The sequence below is a fragment of the Aphanomyces astaci genome (assembly GCF_000520075.1).
Source record: "Aphanomyces astaci strain APO3 unplaced genomic scaffold supercont1.20, whole genome shotgun sequence".
Lineage (NCBI taxonomy): Eukaryota > Oomycota > Saprolegniomycetes > Saprolegniales > Verrucalvaceae > Aphanomyces > Aphanomyces astaci.
The window spans coordinates 159,562-180,090 of record NW_009798283.1 but is presented as its reverse complement, the minus strand read 5'-3'; the positions used below and the strand labels follow the sequence as shown (position 1 = coordinate 180,090).

Sequence of the window (20,529 nt, the reverse complement as noted above, 5' to 3'; positions counted from 1 at the left end):
TTTTCGCTGCTGACGGTTCTGAGGCAACTGCCGGACCCAAATCCAAAGCGGACCACGGCGCCGTGGCCGCTTCACTCGAAAGTCAACTTGGAAGCTGTGCGTACCAAGATGCAGTTCATGCTGCTCACGTTTGTCCCATACGACCTCCAGGGGTTTCTCACCAGCGTCGTGGCCATCTGCAGCTACTTTCGCCTTCGAACGCGGTTCGACCTGGGCCTGAGTCTCAAAGCCATCAACCCGTCGTCGATCGAGTTTGACGAACCCCTCGCTATCCTCGGCCAAGGCGCGTTCGCTGTCGTGGTCAAGGCTACGTGGTTCCCGTCGCGGCAGCTCGAGTACGGCACTGTGCTCGGCTGCTTGTTCCCTATGACTGCCGCCAAGAGCTCGACCAGCACTGACAACCACCCTCGACGACGACCCATGTCTCCCCATGACAACACGAGTGTGCGCGTCGCAGTCAAAACGTTCAAGCTCGAACGCAACGGCGCCAACTCGACGCTGAATGGGATCCAGGAAGAAGCGTACTTGGCGTCCAAGCTCATCCACCCCAACATCATGGCCACGTACGGGTGCTACACGGTAGGCTCGACGCTCTACCTTGTGTGCGAATACCTCGGCGGCGGCACCCTCCAAGACGTGATCGACACGGCACAGCCATTGCCGTACGAACAAGTGCTGCTGTACGCGCTGCAAATTGCCTCTGGCATGGAGTTTCTCCACGGGTTGGCGGTGCCCGTGATCCATCGGTATATGTATGATGTCTCTCGTCCTACATGTACAGTACTGGCTAACACGTACACTATTTTTTTGACGGACTGTAGCGATCTGAAGCCCCTCAACTGCTGCTTTGACCAAACTCACTCGACGCTCAAGCTCGTGGACTTTGGGTTCTCGAGGCTGTTCCGGGCCGACCCGAAACAAGCCGCCAGCAACACGACGCCGCGCCCGACGACGTGCACTGACAGGGAAATGGAATCGCGCCGCACCAACCTACCGCTGTTTAGCAGCGCCACGTCCCGGTTTTCACGCGTTCCAGAGCAACTCGGGGACTCGGGGCACACGTGCCCGTCGTTGCTGCTCACGTCGCGCGTGGGGACGGTGTGTTGGGCGGCGCCCGAAGTGCTCTCAGAGGACGAACAGACGCGGTACAGCCTCAAGGTGGACGTGTACAGCTTCGGCATCATATGTTGGCAGCTGTACACTGGCAAGCAGCCCTTCAGCGACATCCCTGGCAGCGTCTTGGCCGTGGAGGAGGCGGTGCTGCAAGGCACGCGGCCCCGAATCCCCGACGACTGCCCCGTGCACTTTGCCAAGCTCATGCGGCGCGCGTGGCATGCCAATCCGGACCGCCGCCCGTCGTTCGTGGACGTCGTGCGCGTGCTCGCGGCCGAGCTCAACCAGTTCCACATGTTTGGCACTGTGCGCAGCGAACCCAAGAGTCCATGCGACTGGGACTAACTAGGCTTCTATTTAACGAGCTACTACTATTTATGTGTCGCATTCGAAGCAGGTGTCGATATTATTGTATGCTAAGGCTGTGCTTTTCATGTCCGACATCCATAACCCCAACTACAGTACACATCAGCGGGCCCTCTACCTTACTTTGGGCCCCCGATATATGACAGAGGTTTGGCAAGCCATATTCCATACTAGTAGGCATCTTGCAAACACCAGTCGAACATGACAACAGACACATAAATAGTAGTAGCTCGTTAAATAGAAGCCTAGTTAGTCCCAGTCGCATGGACTCTTGGGTTCGCTGCGCACAGTGCCAAACATGTGGAACTGGTTGAGCTCGGCCGCGAGCACGCGCACGACGTCCACGAACGACGGGCGGCGGTCCGGATTGGCATGCCACGCGCGCCGCATGAGCTTGGCAAAGTGCACGGGGCAGTCGTCGGGGATTCGGGGCCGCGTGCCTTGCAGCACCGCCTCCTCCACGGCCAAGACGCTGCCAGGGATGTCGCTGAAGGGCTGCTTGCCAGTGTACAGCTGCCAACATATGATGCCGAAGCTGTACACGTCCACCTTGAGGCTGTACCGCGTCTGTTCGTCCTCTGAGAGCACTTCGGGCGCCGCCCAACACACCGTCCCCACGCGCGACGTGAGCAGCAACGACGGGCACGTGTGCCCCGAGTCCCCGAGTTGCTCTGGAACGCGTGAAAACCGGGACGTGGCGCTGCTAAACAGCGGTAGGTTGGTGCGGCGCGATTCCATTTCCCTGTCAGTGCACGTCGTCGGGCGCGGCGTCGTGTTGCTGGCGGCTTGTTTCGGGTCGGCCCGGAACAGCCTCGAGAACCCAAAGTCCACGAGCTTGAGCGTCGAGTGAGTTTGGTCAAAGCAGCAGTTGAGGGGCTTCAGATCGCTACAGTCCGTCAAAAAAATAGTGTACGTGTTAGCCAGTACTGTACATGTAGGACGAGAGACATCATACATATACCGATGGATCACGGGCACCGCCAACCCGTGGAGAAACTCCATGCCAGAGGCAATTTGCAGCGCGTACAGCAGCACTTGTTCGTACGGCAATGGCTGTGCCGTGTCGATCACGTCTTGGAGGGTGCCGCCGCCGAGGTATTCGCACACAAGGTAGAGCGTCGAGCCTACCGTGTAGCACCCGTACGTGGCCATGATGTTGGGGTGGATGAGCTTGGACGCCAAGTACGCTTCTTCCTGGATCCCATTCAGCGTCGAGTTGGCGCCGTTGCGTTCGAGCTTGAACGTTTTGACTGCGACGCGCACACTCGTGTTGTCATGGGGAGACATGGGTCGTCGTCGAGGGTGGTTGTCAGTGCTGGTCGAGCTCTTGGCGGCAGTCATAGGGAACAAGCAGCCGAGCACAGTGCCGTACTCGAGCTGCCGCGACGGGAACCACGTAGCCTTGACCACGACAGCGAACGCGCCTTGGCCGAGGATAGCGAGGGGTTCGTCAAACTCGATCGACGACGGGTTGATGGCTTTGAGACTCAGGCCCAGGTCGAACCGCGTTCGAAGGCGAAAGTAGCTGCAGATGGCCACGACGCTGGTGAGAAACCCCTGGAGGTCGTATGGGACAAACGTGAGCAGCATGAACTGCATCTTGGTACGCACAGCTTCCAAGTTGACTTTCGAGTGAAGCGGCCACGGCGCCGTGGTCCGCTTTGGATTTGGGTCCGGCAGTTGCCTCAGAACCGTCAGCAGCGAAAACAAAAACAACGAGATGCCCCACGTGACGACAAATACCATGACGTGGTACGTCGCGACCGACTTGAACGTGCGGCGGGCGTTCGCCGGGTACAAGTCGTGAATCTTAGCGCGAATGCGAAAGTACAGCGCGGTGACAGTGGCTAGCCCGATGGCCGGCGCAATCATGTTGTTGAGCATTTGCGTCTCTGGGCTCATGCACACGTGGTTGTTGTACCGACACAGGTTGGGCTGCTTCTTCTGCTGTTTGGCGGTGGTGGCGTCGTCCGGGTGTGTGGCGAATGAGATGGCCACCGCCACCGCAACGGACAAGCTCAAGACGAGCGCGATCCACCGATTGAGCTTCCTGTCCATGTGCCTCGTGTCGCAAAGTGCTTCGACGGGCGACCCCACCGACTGCAGCAGTCGCAACGTGATGGCAATCGTAAACGCAATTTGGCTCAAGTTGAAGGTCGTGCTGAGGATGCTGCTGGGAAGACCGCAGTAGTCGGTGGTCCGGCACATGAACGCTTGGTGGTTGGTGCTATTCCATTGACTGTTCCTGTCTGGCAATGTGAGAAGTGGGGCGATGGCCACGTAGAACCGACTCGCCAAGAAACCCAGCTGCGACAGTAGCAGCGGCATGATGAGCGGCATCGAGTTGAACCGGAACGTTGGCTTCAACACGTAGCACAACATGACTGTGAGCACGCCGAGGATGCTCAGGACGCGGCACGAGTTGGGCAAACTAAACACAAAGATGTCGAACGCGGTCACTTCAGGAAAGTCGGACGCGTTGAGCGACGCAGAGTCTTTTGTCACCTCTTGCTGCATGACAAACCCAAGGAAGATCACGGCGGCAAACGACACGGCGACGATCAGGCACATCACCAGCATGCGCAGCGGACTGTACGCGCGGCAACAGCGCGTGGACCACGACGTCGCGTGCGGGTTGGCGGCGTGGTCGGGAGATTGCAAGAAGGAGAAGTCACTGCTGCTGTCTATGCTGCCATGGCACGGGAGCGGGTCGTGCGGGCACTCACTGATCGTGATGTCATGGCTGCTGACCTCCGTCGATGGCGGCATGGGGGTGCCCCTGACCATGAACGCAATACTTTTATGTAGGCGAGTGAGGGTTGGCAATTGAATGTCATCCAAATGAGACAGAACAGGCAGAGCCAGTCCACCTACAGTAGTAGCCTTTTCCCGCTCACTCTCTCGTGTTTCACCCACTCTCAACTTACCAAGCAACCTGGTTGCTAATACACTTCAGGAGTAACGTTCTCATGATGACCACGAGCATACTCCCACGACGATAACCTGGACACCAGGTTGCTCTGGCATGATGACAGCCCTAATGTCTTGATCTATAAGTGCATACTCATCACTCCAACCCCGTTCAGGCTTTCCATACCATGGACCGCTGTCGGTGGGACGTTGAAGTTGCTCACATGTGTGTCGGTCGTACCTGTATCATCGGACATTCATCCGCCAGTTACGTTTTTGTCGTGCATTGCCCTTGCAAAGCCACATAAGAACTCGCAGTAGTTGAAGTCTCTCGCAGTGGGCTAACCGTGCTACATTATGGGTTGGTGGTGATGGACGAATTTCACCGTGTGAGCCAGTCGGTATGTAATCAGGGCAGACTGTTATTCCACCGCTCCGATCCGGTGACTAGAGGCACTGATGTGCATTGCCAACAATGCCGATACAAAGTGTAGTTTAACGTCGTTACCGTTATGCAGCGAATGGGCCAAAGACTGCCGCCTTCTTCGTGACGAATTGGCTTTCACGTAGTACCAACATCTACAACGCGCCGAACAAGATATCAGAACATTGTCAAGTGCACTACATTCAAACAAGCCAGTGGGGTGGGCTAACCTTAAGAACTTTCTTGCCTAACGTATGTGCGCCAGATTACTCGAATGTCCATAATCGAAGTTCGATGTACTTGTACTAACGTTATGAATACCACGAGGCCTTCTTTGATTTCTTACCACTTGCGCAATACCTAGAAGCCAAAGGGTCTGATGCCTCCGTCGTGTTTGGCTGGCCCACCCCCCGACCCCAATTCGTACTTTTATATCCTCAACCCATTGCTGCTCGCCTATCTCAATACCGGTAAGACCCTACTTCAAGCAAAGCTTGACGACACATTCTCTCGCCATCATACTAGTACCCCGTGCACACAATGTTGAGTGCAGCATAGTGGTATACTGTTTGCTCTACGGATTGCTGAAATACCAGTAGAAGGGCATGTAGCACGCCCTTAAGAGCATCCCCATCGGTGCTGAATCCACTGAGATACCTCTGAGGTCGGGAATGTGAAGAGCTGACCTTCGCAAATTGTGCTTCGCCTAGTCTAGGTGTCTTTGTGACGAGATTCCCGGGACGACACAGACGGTAACCTGCATCAGGAAATGTTATGTACGCCTAGTTATGAATTCAAACACAAGCATACAAGCCTAATCGCCTTTTGTACAAACGCAACATGATAACCACTGTAATAATTTCACTCTGGTTACTGTACTGTGGTAACGTTTGGTGAACAGAGTTTACCTTCTGCACGCTTTGACTGGTTGGCCAATGTATTAGCTGCTAAAACTACTGGCAGAAATGTTGAAAAGCACAATAATACAGTACTACCGGTAACTAGTTATTAATATTAATACTTCGTACGTCAGTCAATAACAAACAAAGTTTCGGCAATCTGCCTTGTTGAAAGTATTGCTATCGACCATATGATTGGTGGATAATACGGTAAACTCCATGAATAACAGCGAATCCGAGTGCTGAATTGTTCACTTAATGGAGGGAGGTTGTTCACAATATACAGGGAAGGCATATGAGTGGTTGGTTGGCTGCGTCCAAGTTGAAGTGGCTTTCAACGTGGCTACGATTGAGTGGTGTCGAGAGGCTAGCGGCTCCATACTAACCTACTTTCCAATCTCCTGGCAACATGGTAAAGCGAAAGAAGCATGACAAGGACAAGTACTACAACTTGGCCCGTCAGCAAGGGTACCGCGCTCGGTCAGCGTTCAAGCTGATCCAGCTCAACAAGAAGTATGACTTCCTCTCCAAAGCCAAGGTGTGCATCGACTTGTGTGCGGCGCCAGGGGGGTGGTGTCAGGTCGCAGCCAAGTACATGCCTGCGTCGTCGATCATCCTCGGGATAGATCTTTTGCCGATCCGGCCCATTCGCGGCGTCAAGACGTACGAATGCGACATCACGACCGCGCGATGCCGCCAAATCATCAAGCAAGAGATGCAGAGCTGGTCCGCGGACGTTGTTCTCTGCGATGGTGCGCCCAACGTCGGGTCCGAGTACTCCAAGGACGCGTACGTCCAGAACGAACTGGCGCTGATCGCGCTCAAGCTCGCCGTGGACGTGATGGGCAAGGGCGGGACCTTTGTCTCCAAGGTGTTTCGATCGCAAGACTACAACGCCCTCCTCTGGGTGTTCAAGCAACTGTTCAAGAAGGTCAGCGCCACCAAGCCTCTGTCGTCGCGTAACGAGTCGGCGGAAATCTTTGTCGTGTGCGAAGACTACCTTGCCCCGCATAGCATTGATCCCAAGCTACTCGACCCCGAGCACGTGTTTGCCCAGCTCGAGAAGGAAAAGGACAGCGCGTTAACCATCTTCCACCCCAAATATGGCCAGCAAAAGCGACACCGTGAAGGTAACGTCGTCGCATTTTCTGTAATGTCGGCTTCACTATCTAGAGTCTCTGGCTATCCTGTACCTCTATGGATACGCCAGCGCTACCTGGAGCCTAGAGCAACATCAAGCGGCACCGCCTCCATGTCTTCTCTACATGCCGGGCGGTGTCGAGAACTATGACATTTCGTTTTGATGACGTGATCATTCTTTGTGTATTATCGTTGAGACTGACATATGTACCTGTCATCGTGGCGTGTAGGGTACGATGAGACACTTGGCCAGACATTAACGAGAACACTGACAGTCTCCGACTTTGTTGGCACGATGGACGCCATCCGCATGCTCACAGACGCCACATCCATCGCGTTTGGCCCTGACGACGACATGTTTAAAGATCATGCGTCCACCACCCATGAAATCAAGGCCTGTCTCAGCGATCTCAAGGTAACTAACCACGTCTCAGAAGTATTTTTGTGTGTATTGCATATTTGGACGAAACGTGATGAAGCAATTCCCCTCGTGAATGTCGGCCCGTTGTTGTCTTGGCGCCCGATTAACTTTGGGATAACCCTCCTTGAGCCAGCGGCGTTGCTGCACGATCAACGCACACCAGTGCTGTCTGATTTCGTCTATATATATATATATTTATTTATATGTCTATCACAAGGTGGCTAAGTCTCGTGTATCTATATATATAGGTGCTGGGCAAAGGGGACTTTAAGAGTCTGTTGAAATGGCGCACCAAAATGCAAAAGTACCAGGACGAACTACTCAAGGCGGCTGCCCCCGAAGAAGACGTCGACGTGTTGCCAGTGGAACCAACTCCAGCTCGTGAACTCACAGAGGAGGAGAAGAACGCTGCCGTTCGTGAAGAACTTGCTCAGCTACGTGCAAACGTCCTTGCCAAGAAGAAGCGTGAAAAGAAAAAGGTATGTCACGTGGTTTATATGTGTGAACAATGTATATATATCACGTCATATGTGATGACGCCGGAGTCTTCCCAGTAGCCGCTGTCATCTGTAGACAGTGCGATGGACTAACCCTCCCGCCCCCGTAAACCTCCCAAACAAACTGTCGCCTTGTGATCACATAGTTGCAGGTCCTTTAGGGCTTGGAATGCTGTGACGCAATGCGCACATTGATATGTTTTGATTTATATATATATATATATATTATATTGCTGTATCCAAAAGTCCGTGTTGTTTCGACATTGCTTGTCTCCGTCAACATCGATTGGTCTTTGAACGGACCGACTATTGAAGTCAGCTACAATCACTTGATCCTTCAGCTGTATTCCTCGCCTTGGACTATGCGAGTGCGATACCGTTTATGGCTCACACATTTCGAATCTTTTTAGTACCTTACTTCGCTCTTCCTTTTCTATTCATTCATCCATGCTTACAATGTATGTATATACCACCTTCTAGGAGCGTGAAAAGAAGGCCAAGGAACGTGTACGCGCGGCTTTTGGCATGAACGAAGCCGGCATTGAGCTCACGGACGACATGCAAGCGTTCAGCCTCAAGAAATTGGGGGTCAAGAACGTGGCCGATGTCGACGACGGAGCGTACATCTCGGACGCTTCTGACAGCGACGACGACATTGTGGCGCCAGGTAGCCGCGGTACAGCGCAAGGCGACGATGAAGATGGCAGTGACGATGACAACGGCTACGATGCCCTGCTCGAGTCCCAGATGGATAAGCTGTACGACGACTACATCTCCCGCAAGGGCGACGGCCAAAAGACAAAGAAGGCGGTGAAGCGAACCAAGATTGCTAAGCGCGCGTTGGCAGGGGAAGCCCTGGTGGAAGACCATGCAATGTTTGATGGAGACCAAGAAGCATATCGGAAGCAGATCAACCCTGAAGAGGTGCGCACTGTTTGATGTCGTGCTTGTATGTTTATCTCCGCCCCCATGTCGTGTTATCTGTTCCGAGTCCTCTCCCGTACTCTTGTTCAGTTGTCAAACCATGGGCAGATCACCCGCGGACTTTTATATGTCTGACTCCCTCAGTCCTTTTGGTTGCTTTGGGGGTCCTACAAAAGTCCAACATTCCGACTTTGCCTTTTTTTTAAAATACTTTATATATATTTTTATTTATAATACTCATGTGATTGAATCTATTAGAGCTCGGACGACAGCGACGACGAAAATGACAACCAGAAAGCCAACAACCCCCTCGTCGTCTCGCTCAGACGCCCCGAACGCCCCAGTGCGGTGGCATCTCGTTGGTTTTCTGGCAATGCATTGTTTGACGAAGTCAAGGACGAGCTGCCCCAAGTCGTAGTCGACAAGGACGGCGACGCGGTGCCGGTTATGCCCTTGACGGACAAGGAGAAGCGCCATCTCAAGCGCAAGGAAGCTCTGGAGCGAAAGGACCGCCGCGGCGCCAAGAAGCAGCGTCTGGAAGATGAAGAGTTGGCCAAGCTGGCTTCTGACGATGAAGACGGGTTCCTGGATGACGAAGCCACCGCCACCGCCAAGGAGGAGGCGCGGAAGACGCCGCTGACGGCGCTCCAACTGCAGCGCAAGAACGAAAAAGAGTCGTTGATCAAGGCGGGCATGGGAAGCGCCGCGCACATCCCCGTGTCTTCGACTAGTGCGTTTGAAGTGGTCAAGGCCGACGTGGAACTACCGGTGATGGACGCGCGGCAGTACGACAGCGATCATGAGGACTACGATGAAGAAGACAAGGCGCGGACGATGGCGATTGCGACCATGATGCTCAAGAAGCACAAGGCTAAGGAAATGGTGGACGATTCGTACAATCGATACGCGTGGAACGACCCGACCGACCTCCCCGACTGGTTTCTGGACGACGAGGAGCGGCACTACCGCCCCCAGCTCACCGTCCCCAAGCACCTCATGGACCAGATGAAGGAAAAGTTTATGGACATTGCCACGAAACCGGTCAAGAAGGTGGCGGAAGCGCGCGCCCGCAAACGCCGACAGACGCTCAAGAAGGTCAAGGCGGCCAAGAAGAAGGCCAACGACATTGCCAACCTGCCCGACATGTCGACCCGCGAGAAGCTCAAGGCCATCGACAAGGCCATGAAGACTGCCAAGACCAAGAAAGAGTCCAAGCTGTACGTAATTAGTCGGCGCGGTCGGTCTGCCGCCAACACCAAGGGCCACAAGAAGGGCGACAAGGGCGCGGTCAAGGTTGTGGACCCCCGCATGAAGTCGGACAAGCGCAACGCGGAGAAGCGCGAGAAGCGAAAGGGCGGCGGCAAACGGAAAAAGTAACAGTGCCGACGTATAGAAAATTATAATTTATTCGTATACTACTACCGTTATGACTTTGTCCGCACCTACTACATACTTGTTACACAATGCTTGCTGTGCTGTGCTTAGCTTGTGTGTTCATGAGGTGTCAATATCACTTTTAATAGTTTAAAAGTGATATGAACTACTGTGTAATGCTGTAGTATATCTGAAAATAAAGTGAAGTGTATGATGATGTCACCAAGTTGTTGTGGCTTTCAACGAAGCGAAGTGCATATTGAGCTTTATACCATGCACACTATACTATCCCATTGATTGTTCGCAACGAGCCAACGTTGCTACCATTGGCCCTAGTTGAGGTTTGTTATGTCAACGTTGTTCGACGTGTGCACGAGGTTGGAGGCGACGAGGGACTTGAACTAGTCGACCGATGATTTGTACTGGTCGAGCTAAATTTAGCGGCCGCTGTTATCGAGCGTGTTTCGATGAAGGACAAGGCGGGGCAACACGACAACGAAGAGCCACCTCTGCATCTGGAAGACGAGGACGCTTTGTATGGATGGAGTGAACCCCATCTCGAGGAGACATTGAGCCAGCTCACGGTTGACTGGTCACGGCCGCTGACGATGGTGGAGCAGGAAGACCAACTGGAAATGTGTCGGGAAACGCAGCGCAAGTTGTACAAACAAAAGAAGGCCAAGCTGGCTGCCCAAGCCGCCGCCGAAGACAGACTCGTAACACACACTCGCACGTGCCATCGGGAACTCTTGTCCCACCGTCCCCAAGCCCGAATCGTCCCTGTCGTGATGGAATTGGACTCCCCACCCCTCGACGATACGCAGCTACACAGCTCCATACCTCGATCTGAAGCCGAGCTGCACGCCCTCACGCTGAGTCTCCACGCACGGCAACGCATACGAACGATGAAACTTCGGTCTCTATCGCCGCCCCCACTGTCGGAGCAGCTGCCCCCAGCCACGCCCCCTACTGTTCGGGTATGCACCGTCCCGCCAGCCGTAGTACTTGAGCTGGACAAAACCAGTTTGCCCAAAGTGACAGATCCCCCCCGGTGGGGCCCCATGCTGGACGACGCCGATATTTACGCCCATGAGACCCACTACTCGAACAACCTCCCCATGCGGGTGAAAAAGGGGCTGAGTTTCCAGACGACCCCCCCTCTTCGGCCTATCGAACGTGACCAAGCGCAGAAGGCGCTAGCACACAAGTCCAAGACAAGGCGGCGCCTTGAGCTGCAACAGTTGGAGCAGGCGCTTTCGATTCGAGAGACGCGCAAGGTCGATATCGAGCGGCAAATGCGCCTGGTTCGAAGCCTGGCGACGCTGCGGCAACCCCTTGACGCACTCACAATCCCGCAAATCAACGTGTCCGTGCCAAGCATGTCGACATTGACCTTATCTATCGAGAAACGCCCGAGCGGCAGCGCGACCACCATCGCTCGAAGTGTCAGCACGCCACTGCTGGAGCCCCCACGACCAAATAGAGGCTACAATCGATACGTTACATAATCGAAATGGCATGCCAAACCAATCCCCCCTCCCGACGAATTATGTTTTGGCGGCTACGCGGCATTTAGTCTCAATAAAATACACGTACGTACGTATGTATGTATATATACATATGTACACGTGCACAGTAGTATTCCATTGTACCGACGAACAACCACACGGCTTTGGTACTATTTTACCACTTCAATATGAAACGTATCTTCTTTCAGGAGGGGATGAGGGCTTGCTTATCACGACCTGTTCCTCTGGTTGTCGAGTGCCCCACCTCTTACAAGACGGCATGTTACTTGCAACGTAAATGCTGCGTATAGGTTGTCCGGTGTCTGTCAACACACAACACACGCCATCACGATACTACAACGCAGTCCTATTACAATACTACGTAGTACTTCGTATTAGAACAATTCACAGCTTCTAAATTAAGTACTACTTCGAAGTAATAAAGTTAAAGTTAAACAAACATACTGTCTCTGGATTTCAAGGAGGCTAAAAATAGATCGCGGCCAAGTGACGTGTGTGGTAACTGCCGCCACCGTCCAACTGAACGATCGACACTCAACTGGAGGCACACGATTCCACATTTCTTTCGTCGGACGTCTGTCGTGATGCCGATAGACGCCGCTAGCGCGCCCACGGCGACGACAGTCCCGCCGTCCTCAAAACCACGACCATCCGTCGAAAACCAAGATGAAGTCACCGCGGAAGAGCTGCTGGACCAGGAATTGATCCAACGCGCGGGGTCGTTAACGCTGGACCCCGTCGCCATGGCTGCCGCCGAAGAGCACTTGGACGTGGAAGAATCGACCGCCGCGTTGTCCGCGTTGCTAGCTCTCGAAGACAACGAGCACTGCGCCGATTGCCAGGCTCTCCATCCCAAGTAAGCTGCTCACTAACCCCACTGTTGACTTCGTTCACACGAATATGCTACGTAGATGGGCCATCATCACACACGGCGGGTTCATCTGCACCCAGTGCGCGGGGGTGCATCGTTCGTTGGGGGTGCACATCTCGTTCGTCCTCAGTTGCACGTTGGATAAGTGGACGCCGTTGCAGTTGGCAGCACTCGTCGCTGGCGGCAACACCAAACTCAACGAATGCCTTGAGTTTTCCGTCCCTGAATCCTTCCGCAAGCCCCACGCCGACGCCTTGCGCGAGGATCGCGCCGCGTACATCCACACCAAGTACGTCGAACAAGCGTTCCGGATGGGCCCCAACAAACGGCGCCAGGAAGCCATCCTCGCATCCCCCTCGTCGACCCCCACCCACGCCCCCCGACGTAGTACATTGTATTCTCCTCATTCTTCCCCAACTGACCATGAGCGAGCACTCCCCTAGAGGTCGCCGTGTCCTCGCACGGATCGTGCGGTATGGTGGAATACGTGGGGATTGTCACGATTGAGCTGGTCGAGGGGTCGACGTTAGCAGCGATGGACGTCAACGGCAGCTCGGACCCGTACGTGTCGTTCCGCCTCGGGGACCAAGTCGTGTCCAGCCACACCGTCAAACACTCGCTTAATCCGGTGTGGAAGGAAACGCTGCGGCTGTCGTGGGACGGCGCGTCGCCCCTCGTCGTCCAAGTGTACAGCTACAACAAACTCCAACCTGACCGCAAGATGGGCGTTGCCGTCGTCGACTGCGACCGACTGCAGCAGCTCGACAAGCCCCTCGACCTGTGGATTCTCACCACCATGCCCCGCGAGTGGCCCCAGAACTTTGGCGATCACATGGTCGCGGCAGGGGAGGGGTATGTACACGTTTTCGTTGCATCACACGACGAGTTTGCCGACCAGGATCTATCTCACTGTGTTATCTCATGAATCTATTTGCTTGGCATAAATCGCTTTCGTGGGGGTGGGCATGCGAGAAGAATGATCCTTCGAAGTATGTGCGATGACGATGTATCGGGCCCTGCATAACGTTAGTGTGTGTATCGTATAGGTCGGACATGTATAGCTATTGGCTTTTGCAAGTTTGTATGTGATGCTACTGTGTATGTGTCGGTAGCTTCTATCCTTGACACGAGGTGTGTGTGTGCATGTCTAATGATAGGTTCACCAAGGGAGTGGTATCTGGAATCACAGGCATCGTGATGGACCCTATTCGAGGCGCCAAGCGGAATGGATGGGGCGGGTTTGCCAAAGGCGTGGGGCTCGGCATGGCGGGCGCGGTGGTCCGCCCCATCCAAGGCCTCGGGGCTATGATAAAGCAGACGGCGCTGGGGGTCCTCGGCAAGAAAGGGCGCGACCGCGTATGGAAGCGGGGCGACAACGAAGTCAATGCAGGAAGCATCCACGTCAAATTAGCGTTACAGACGTTTTAATAAGTCCGTCCATCGCACCAGTTGGTCTACAAATAGTGTTATTTTTAACTGAGTGACGAGGAATCGACACAATCACATACATGTACTGTACTGTACACTAGAATAGGCAGAAGGATTGAGCCAATCAGATTGCACGAAACCATCCTCAACATACGTCAAATTAGTGTGGAACTTGAATTAGTGTGATACAACACACCTTTTCACATACACAATTCAGGACAAAAAGAAGATTCGATCGATAGATTTGGCGATTCAGCAGCACAAAAGTCAACCAAATTTTGGGTCAAATGACAATATATATATATATATATATACATACACAAGTGAATATAGACGCACACGACAAAATATCACTTTCACAACACTACTACTAGTACTACTAGTACTACTCGATGCCCAACAACATCTCTTGTGACGAAACTAAATGATCCAGAGTGTGTTTACAAAGAAGACAGTTGGTAGTCGTCGCGTACCGCAAGCGTCGGGGTAACAACGTCGGAGGAGGTCCAAGTGTTCATGAATCAAGTTTGCAAACGGGTGGCGGTCCGACGTCGTCGCCACGATCGCGTGCATCCCCAATAGCCAATGCAATTCCATCGACTTGGGGCTTTGGTGCTTCAAATGCACGTAAATGCTTACGAGTAGGCTAGGCGATACGCACTGCAAGTCGACAAAGAGCTTGGCTACCCATGTCGAGTCCAAGCTGTCGTTGACAACGAGGCGTGCATAATAGTGCAGCGTTTCGAGGGTTTCCACGAGCTCTTGGACAGGGAACACATAGTCGGCCCCCGAGTGCAGCAGCGTCGCGCCCATCTGGAGCATGTACGATCGGACGTTGGCGACCCAGGTCATGTCTTCAAACGATCCGTCTAATGAAGCAGTCGAAGGGTCTTGGTTAAGGGCCTTATGCTGGGCTTGAAGCCACTGGGACACGGCGGCGGGGGTTGTGGGGGAAGTACAAGGCGGAATAAACCCAAAAATGAGTTGCTTCCACAGGGACGCAATGACCCGAGGCTCCTACAGACAGATAGGTACGTAGGTACATGTTTCCATCACAAAAGTACGTGGTTCAAGAGATTTCAAACTAGGGAGTGTCAAAAAATCGATTCGACATCTGGATCTTAGAGAATAGATTTAAGCCAATCATATCACGTTGTTCTGTGGAATTTCGGCCAATCCAAACGTTCGATTGAGTATACTAAATGTTGTATCGTCTAGTTTGTACAATGTTAAATTTGATGAAACGCTATTTGGTGAAAATAAAGTCCAGAAAAGTCCAAAAATTGGGTGAAAAACGCACAATACAAATATGGGATCGCGTAGATTGGCATTTTAAATAAAGGTATTGTGCTTTCGAGTGAAATTTCCTCGTTGGAATTTAAATCGATTTGATTGGCTACCTCCGATGAGCTCAATATTATTAGCCAATCAAAACCCATTTCTCAATGAAATTCAACAACCAATCCGATCGATTGTGGATCGGTTTGGTCGGCGCGATTCGATTGCACCCCCTCCCCAAAAATTTGTATATCAAATCGACAATATTAACAGTAGATTTTATTCGAAACTGGACCAGCGAGCCGCCATTACTCAGCTTTTGTACCAAGGCACATGTAATGTTAATTGGTGAATAGTATGAAAACAAATATTCTTGTGATATTGTGAATTCGCTATAAACAATTCCAAAATTCGCGTGGTTTGTCTACTTCAATATCGAATCTTGCTTGAGTTTTGATTGGTTGAATATACTTGTCCTTTCGAGCCAATCAAATCCCCTCAAAAATGGATTAGCCAATCGCGTCGATTCGATTCGGCGGCGAGATCAATCGATTCGACAGGGTCTGGAAATTCGTATCGAATATACCACAATACCTCAAACCCAATTCATCACAAATTCAAATAAGTGTCACTAATTACTACACTATAATCCAACCACAAGTCCAAATTGTGGCTGGCCAATCCCATACATTATTGCGCATGTAGGTATAAATAAATTGAAGAAGGGTACAGTACATTGGTCTGACAGGCGTGTAAAATGCGGAGGCACTCGGTGTGCAGGCCATACGGCATCGCATACTCGTTGAACAGCGTCGACATGTTCAAGATTGACGACTGGAGCGCTTCGAGCACCCCCGTAGGTACCTTTTGGTGTCTCAACGTCTCATATACGCGGGTCTATTGGCATAACATCTTTTAGATCCAAACTCCATTGTTGTGCTGCCACGTAGATGAAAGAAAGCACAATAGACCAATCAATGTACTGTCCTACCTACCTGCATATTGAACACGTCCAGAGCATCTTGGACATCGGCAATGTGCTGCGCATTGCCTGTCACTTGCACACACAGGAGCGCTCGCGCCAGAAGGGCGGAACGTTCGCCGATGGTTCGTTTCGACGTCAAGTCGTGCGCTTGAGTCCACAGGTACTCTGCCGCGTCATCCACATCGTGGTGGTGGATGCTCAGCCGCACAAACCTACAATCAATTAGTCAAGTAACGGCATACATTGAGAAACATGCACAAGTGAACAGCTCAAAATCGAGTATGCAAACAATAGATTGTTATATTGCTGTCGTTAGAGTGTTTATATATTCTAAACTGGAGCGAAACATGGAAAGACGAATTGACCGACGCAAATAAATGTAATACAGACGAATCATCAGCAGAAGGATTTTTTAGCCAATCAGATTGCAGGAAACAACCATCATCAACGTCGAATTCATGTGTGACTTGAATTAGTGTGATACACATTATCATAGGACACCTTTGGACATACAACAAAGCATCGATCGATCGATAGATTTGGCAAAGAATCAGCACAAAAGTCTAAATTTGGGGTAAAAGGAAAAATACAATATACAACATTCAGTGCAACCAATCGACCGATAGAGATGGTTGGAGCATCGTCAGGCACAAAATAAAGCCCAAATTTTGGCTCAACCCACAATACCAGTCGGGGTGGTTAGTTCGTAGAAACGCTTTGATGGTTGGTGTCCACGGACAGCTTTGGAGCACCGACAGGTCCGGCAGCCACGCCAGCACGGCGGCCTCCAGCGCCCCGCCGTCGTTCGCTTGACAAGCATACTTGGCCACGGCCTCTTGGGCTTCGGTCGTCGTGGCTAGCGAGAGCAGCAGGTCGTAACAGGACGTGGCGGACGTCGTCGTGGTATACACGCGGGCCACGGCGACGGTGAGCTCGACCATGCCGTAGTAGAAGGATGCGGCGGTGTATTCCTTGAGAATATGGCGGAGCAGTTGCAGCGTAGGCTTGGTGGGCAGCCACTGCGCGCAGTGTTGGCGGAGCTGGGTGAGCGACTCTTGCAGCAGCGCGTCACGGCCGGCTAATGTTGCCGCCGCCTATAGAAAACACAATCCATAGTTGGCAGTTATATAGATAGTATGGTCAAATGAAACTGGAGCAATCCTCAGCAGAATCGAAAATCGACTCAAAAATCGCCAAAGCCAATCAAATCACGTGTTGGTTTCGAATTTCTGCCAATCCAAGCGTTTGATTCGCCCAGTTCCGTCGCATGAATTGGTAAACACAATCACATCTATCCTTATATTTGTATAATATAATTTGTTCATGCTTAAAGTATATCCAATGCTATTTGGCCAAATGACGCACAATAAGTCCAAATTTGGGTGAAATGTACACTAGAAAGAATGTTTCGGCTGTCCAACTGCCATACAATCCAAACAAGAAACACAATGTATAGAAAGACCCATTCAGTATACACACTTTGTATATTGTCAAGTCGATATATATTCGAAATTGGAGTGTTTGGGTGCTCAATCGAATGAGCAGCAGCACCAAATCGACAGACAATCGATATATCGACCAATCAAAACCCATATCGCGAATCAAGTAGCCAATGAAATTATCCACTCTTTGACCAATTCAACACCGAATTCGTGTATGGGCCTGAAATTAGTCTGACACTGGACGATTTTTTCATACAAAAGTCAGTAAAACAAAGAAGATATCGATCGATAGATTTGGCAAAGAATTAGCCCCAAAGTCAACCAAATTTTGGGTAAAAAGACATTATAGCACAACACCAACAACACACACAGATCAGCCCAAGCCACCACACACCCACACACACATCCATTCCTTTCTGAAGACAAAGGAGCATCCAAAACAAGCGATTTGCTTGAAACTGAGGCGACGGACAGTACCTTGGCAGCGGCGATGGTTTGCAGACCTTGGTACGGGGCGGCTTCCCACACGGAAAAGAACGACGCACAGTGCGCCAGCAGTTGCGGGACCACACGCGGCACGTTCTTGGCAAGGTCCTTCAGCTGCGCTTGGAACTTGGCCGCGCCGGCATCCGTGCCCACAACGTCGTGAAAAGGAACACCCTGCAGCGGGGACTCTTGTTTCCATAGCAGTGTTGAGAGCTGGATCCATCCAAAGAGGGCGTCGGCGACCCGGCGGACGAGCGCGTGCAGGTCCCGCACGACCGCGTGGTGGGGCTGCAGGTGCGCCACGTCCGTGTGGAGTGCGACGGCCAGCGGCACCACTTGGTTGACCAACTGGTGGAGCGCTGTGAGCTTGTCCAGGGCGGTTTGGAGGACGGTGGCAGTCGACGACGACGGCAGCAGTTTCGTGACGGGGGTGGCCCACAGAGGCGCCAGGAGATGGGCCACATACTGGGCCAGGCCCTGGACCGTGTCGTTGGCGTCCAGCGCGCACACGGCGTGCGCGGCGGCGGGGTTGTGGGGGAGGCCAAAGAGGAGTGCTGCCACGTAGGGGGCCCCATACCACTCGACGACGGGCGTGACGGACGCCGACCGCCGGAGCAGCATGTCCACGTGGTCAATGAGGCGAGTCTGCGTCCACTTCTGCACGCCGGCCGACGAGACCGCGAGGAATTGTGGCGGCGGCGACGTCAGTTGCGAGCCCAACGACCCCAAGTGTTTTAAAAAGTCGAGCGGCGACGACGGTTTCTGCAACCCGTTGGCCGATCGCTTGACGCCTACCGATGACGAAGACGGCGGCAATGCTGATGGCAGGGGGGCTGGAATCGCTGCCGCCACCACGGCGTGTAGGGTGCCACGGACGGGCAGCGTGGAGGCGGTTTCCACGACCAGAGTGGACGGCGGAGCGGCGGCGTCGGCGACCAGCCCGAGCAATTGGTACGCGCTGGCGTGTCCAAGAAGACATACGCCGCTTGGCTGGGCCACTATGTGGGTAAAGCCACCGGATGAAAACGCAGTTGTTGTCGACAACGACGACGGCGGTGGCGGCAGTACGCGAAGGTACAGGGCTTTCAAGGTGTAATTTGGGCCAAAGCTCAAGGCAAGGCGCTGGCCGGTCGAGGTTAGAGCGACCACGTGCACGCGCTGGGTGGATGCAGGCTCGACGGGTGCAATGGCCACGACCGGCGCCAGCACGACGTGGTTGCCGAGAGCGTGGCGCGCCAGGTCCGTGAGGTTAACCGACGACACCAGCACAATATCGGACCGAATGTCGTACACGCTGAGGACGTTCGAATGCACATACGTCACGTAAAGCAGACGCCGCGCCGTGTCCAACACAAGCGAGGCGACGGCGGCATTCGGCGATGGAAACAGCAAGTCCCGCACGACGTTGGGGAGGTACGTGGCCCACGGAGACGTGGTCGCCGGCTGGATGCGGCGGAATTTCACGGTGTCTGCAGATGGCATGTTGGGGCTGTACGCGTACTCGTACAAGGTGCCATCGACGCCACCGAGCAAGATGCGCCGGGAAGGGGTACATACTAGAGACGTGGCCAGCTGGGTGTTGGCCAGCGGAGCCGTCATGAGCGTGTCGATGACCTTCCATGGCGGTCGAGAGGAGGACGATGTGGGGGCGGCTTTGTCCGTGACCACGGCGAAGAGCCGAACGTCGCGTTCGGTCAAGACTGCCAAGAGGTATTGCACCTGGTCGCTGAAGAGGGTGCCTGGTAATGGAAGCACCAGACCAGCGGACACGATCGGCGACGACACCACCGGGCACGACACGACCCCATCCTTGGACGACACGTAGTCCCACAACACGAGCGTGGTGGTATCGACGACTGCCCACGCGTGCTGGATCTCGGGAAAGAGACCCATTGGAACAACGGTTGACGTTTTCTGAGTAGACTCTACGACGCTGGCTGGCCACGGCGCCATGTCAGTTGACGGAACGAGGTCGGGACCCCAACGCGTGATTGCCGGGTCCACGACATAAGTCGACTCGAGCGACGACGAGTCGACAGCCTGAAATCGCAGCGACACATCCATCTTCTTCTCGCGTTCCCGCATTAGATCAGCTGTCTTCCCGAGCTCCTTAAGGGCTCGTTGAATGCTGGCGGCATCCTTCTCCTGTGCATCAGGCCTCGTCATGTTCACTCCACTCAAAGCAGGTGGATGGATTGAATTCGGCCGTGTTGATTGGTCAGTTCAAAACAAAATAATACTATTAATTTATTTCGAAATTTGACGTGTCCAAGAAATATATTATCATGGTTAACAGTAAGATAGTGGTAACGTTACTATTATTTGTACAATTAATAGTGCTACGTAGTAATACGTACTACGAGGTGCTCCAGTATTAATATTTAATATGTTAGTACTAGTATTTCTACCGACGGTTTCACCTTTTCACCGTAAATAGACAGG

The 20,529-nt window shown here is 53.0% G+C and overlaps 6 protein-coding genes across 6 annotated transcripts; 4 read left to right on the top strand and 2 right to left on the bottom strand.

Moving 5' to 3' along the window:
• Positions 1–108: 108 nt before the first annotated feature.
• H257_08740 (TKL protein kinase) lies at positions 109–1,458 on the top strand (the record flags this gene model as incomplete). The annotated part of the gene is made up of 2 exons (XM_009834777.1): positions 109–746; positions 822–1,458. 2 exons carry the CDS (start codon positions 109–111, stop codon positions 1,456–1,458), a joined length of 1,275 nt encoding a protein of 424 aa, XP_009833079.1.
• Positions 1,459–1,687: 229 nt separating this feature from the next.
• H257_08739 (TKL protein kinase) lies at positions 1,688–4,248 on the bottom strand (the record flags this gene model as incomplete). The annotated part of the gene is made up of 2 exons (XM_009834776.1): positions 1,688–2,365; positions 2,441–4,248. 2 exons carry the CDS (start codon positions 4,246–4,248, stop codon positions 1,729–1,731), a joined length of 2,445 nt encoding a protein of 814 aa, XP_009833078.1. The 3' UTR covers positions 1,688–1,728.
• A 1,800-nt stretch (positions 4,249–6,048) lies between these two features.
• H257_08738 (ribosomal RNA large subunit methyltransferase J) lies at positions 6,049–10,132 on the top strand. The gene is made up of 5 exons (XM_009834775.1): positions 6,049–6,842; positions 7,083–7,267; positions 7,522–7,752; positions 8,251–8,694; positions 8,953–10,132. Exons 1-5 carry the CDS (start codon positions 6,122–6,124, stop codon positions 10,069–10,071), a joined length of 2,700 nt encoding a protein of 899 aa, XP_009833077.1. The 5' UTR covers positions 6,049–6,121; the 3' UTR covers positions 10,072–10,132.
• A 384-nt stretch (positions 10,133–10,516) lies between these two features.
• Positions 10,517–11,755, top strand: H257_08737 (hypothetical protein). The gene has a single exon (XM_009834774.1). It carries the CDS (start codon positions 10,536–10,538, stop codon positions 11,574–11,576), a length of 1,041 nt encoding a protein of 346 aa, XP_009833076.1. The 5' UTR covers positions 10,517–10,535; the 3' UTR covers positions 11,577–11,755.
• A 426-nt stretch (positions 11,756–12,181) lies between these two features.
• H257_08736 (hypothetical protein) lies at positions 12,182–13,896 on the top strand (the record flags this gene model as incomplete). Its single annotated transcript, XM_009834773.1, has 4 exons — positions 12,182–12,453; positions 12,509–12,852; positions 12,912–13,320; positions 13,626–13,896. The coding sequence occupies 4 exons, from the start codon at positions 12,182–12,184 to the stop codon at positions 13,894–13,896; spliced, it is 1,296 nt and encodes a 431-aa protein (XP_009833075.1).
• H257_08735 (hypothetical protein) lies at positions 13,299–20,279 on the bottom strand. The gene is made up of 6 exons (XM_009834772.1): positions 18,079–20,279; positions 16,847–17,253; positions 16,170–16,371; positions 15,910–16,071; positions 14,370–14,913; positions 13,299–13,922 (listed from the first exon to the last, which is right to left on the bottom strand). Exons 1-6 carry the CDS (start codon positions 20,251–20,253, stop codon positions 13,882–13,884), a joined length of 3,531 nt encoding a protein of 1,176 aa, XP_009833074.1. The 5' UTR covers positions 20,254–20,279; the 3' UTR covers positions 13,299–13,881.
• Between the last annotated feature and the right edge of the window lie 250 nt (positions 20,280–20,529).

What these genes read in the sequence shown, in the direction of transcription:
- H257_08738 (XM_009834775.1), top strand. Translation starts at nt 6,122, where the DNA reads ATGGTAAAGCGAAAGAAGCATGACAAGGACAAGTACTACAACTTGGCC. An exon ending in GCAAAAGCGACACCGTGAAG is followed by an intron (nt 6,843 to 7,082) that starts GTAACGTCGTCG and finishes CGTGGCGTGTAG; the next exon opens with GGTACGATGAGACACTTGGC. An exon ending in AGAAGCGTGAAAAGAAAAAG is followed by an intron (nt 7,753 to 8,250) that starts GTATGTCACGTG and finishes ACCACCTTCTAG; the next exon opens with GAGCGTGAAAAGAAGGCCAA.
- H257_08735 (XM_009834772.1), bottom strand. Translation starts at nt 20,253, where the DNA reads ATGACGAGGCCTGATGCACAGGAGAAGGATGCCGCCAGCATTCAACGA. An exon ending in CGAACTAACCACCCCGACTG is followed by an intron (nt 16,372 to 16,846) that starts GTATTGTGGGTT and finishes AATTGATTGTAG; the next exon opens with GTTTGTGCGGCTGAGCATCC. An exon ending in TGGACGTGTTCAATATGCAG is followed by an intron (nt 16,072 to 16,169) that starts GTAGGTAGGACA and finishes TTATGCCAATAG; the next exon opens with ACCCGCGTATATGAGACGTT.
- H257_08737 (XM_009834774.1), top strand. Translation starts at nt 10,536, where the DNA reads ATGAAGGACAAGGCGGGGCAACACGACAACGAAGAGCCACCTCTGCAT.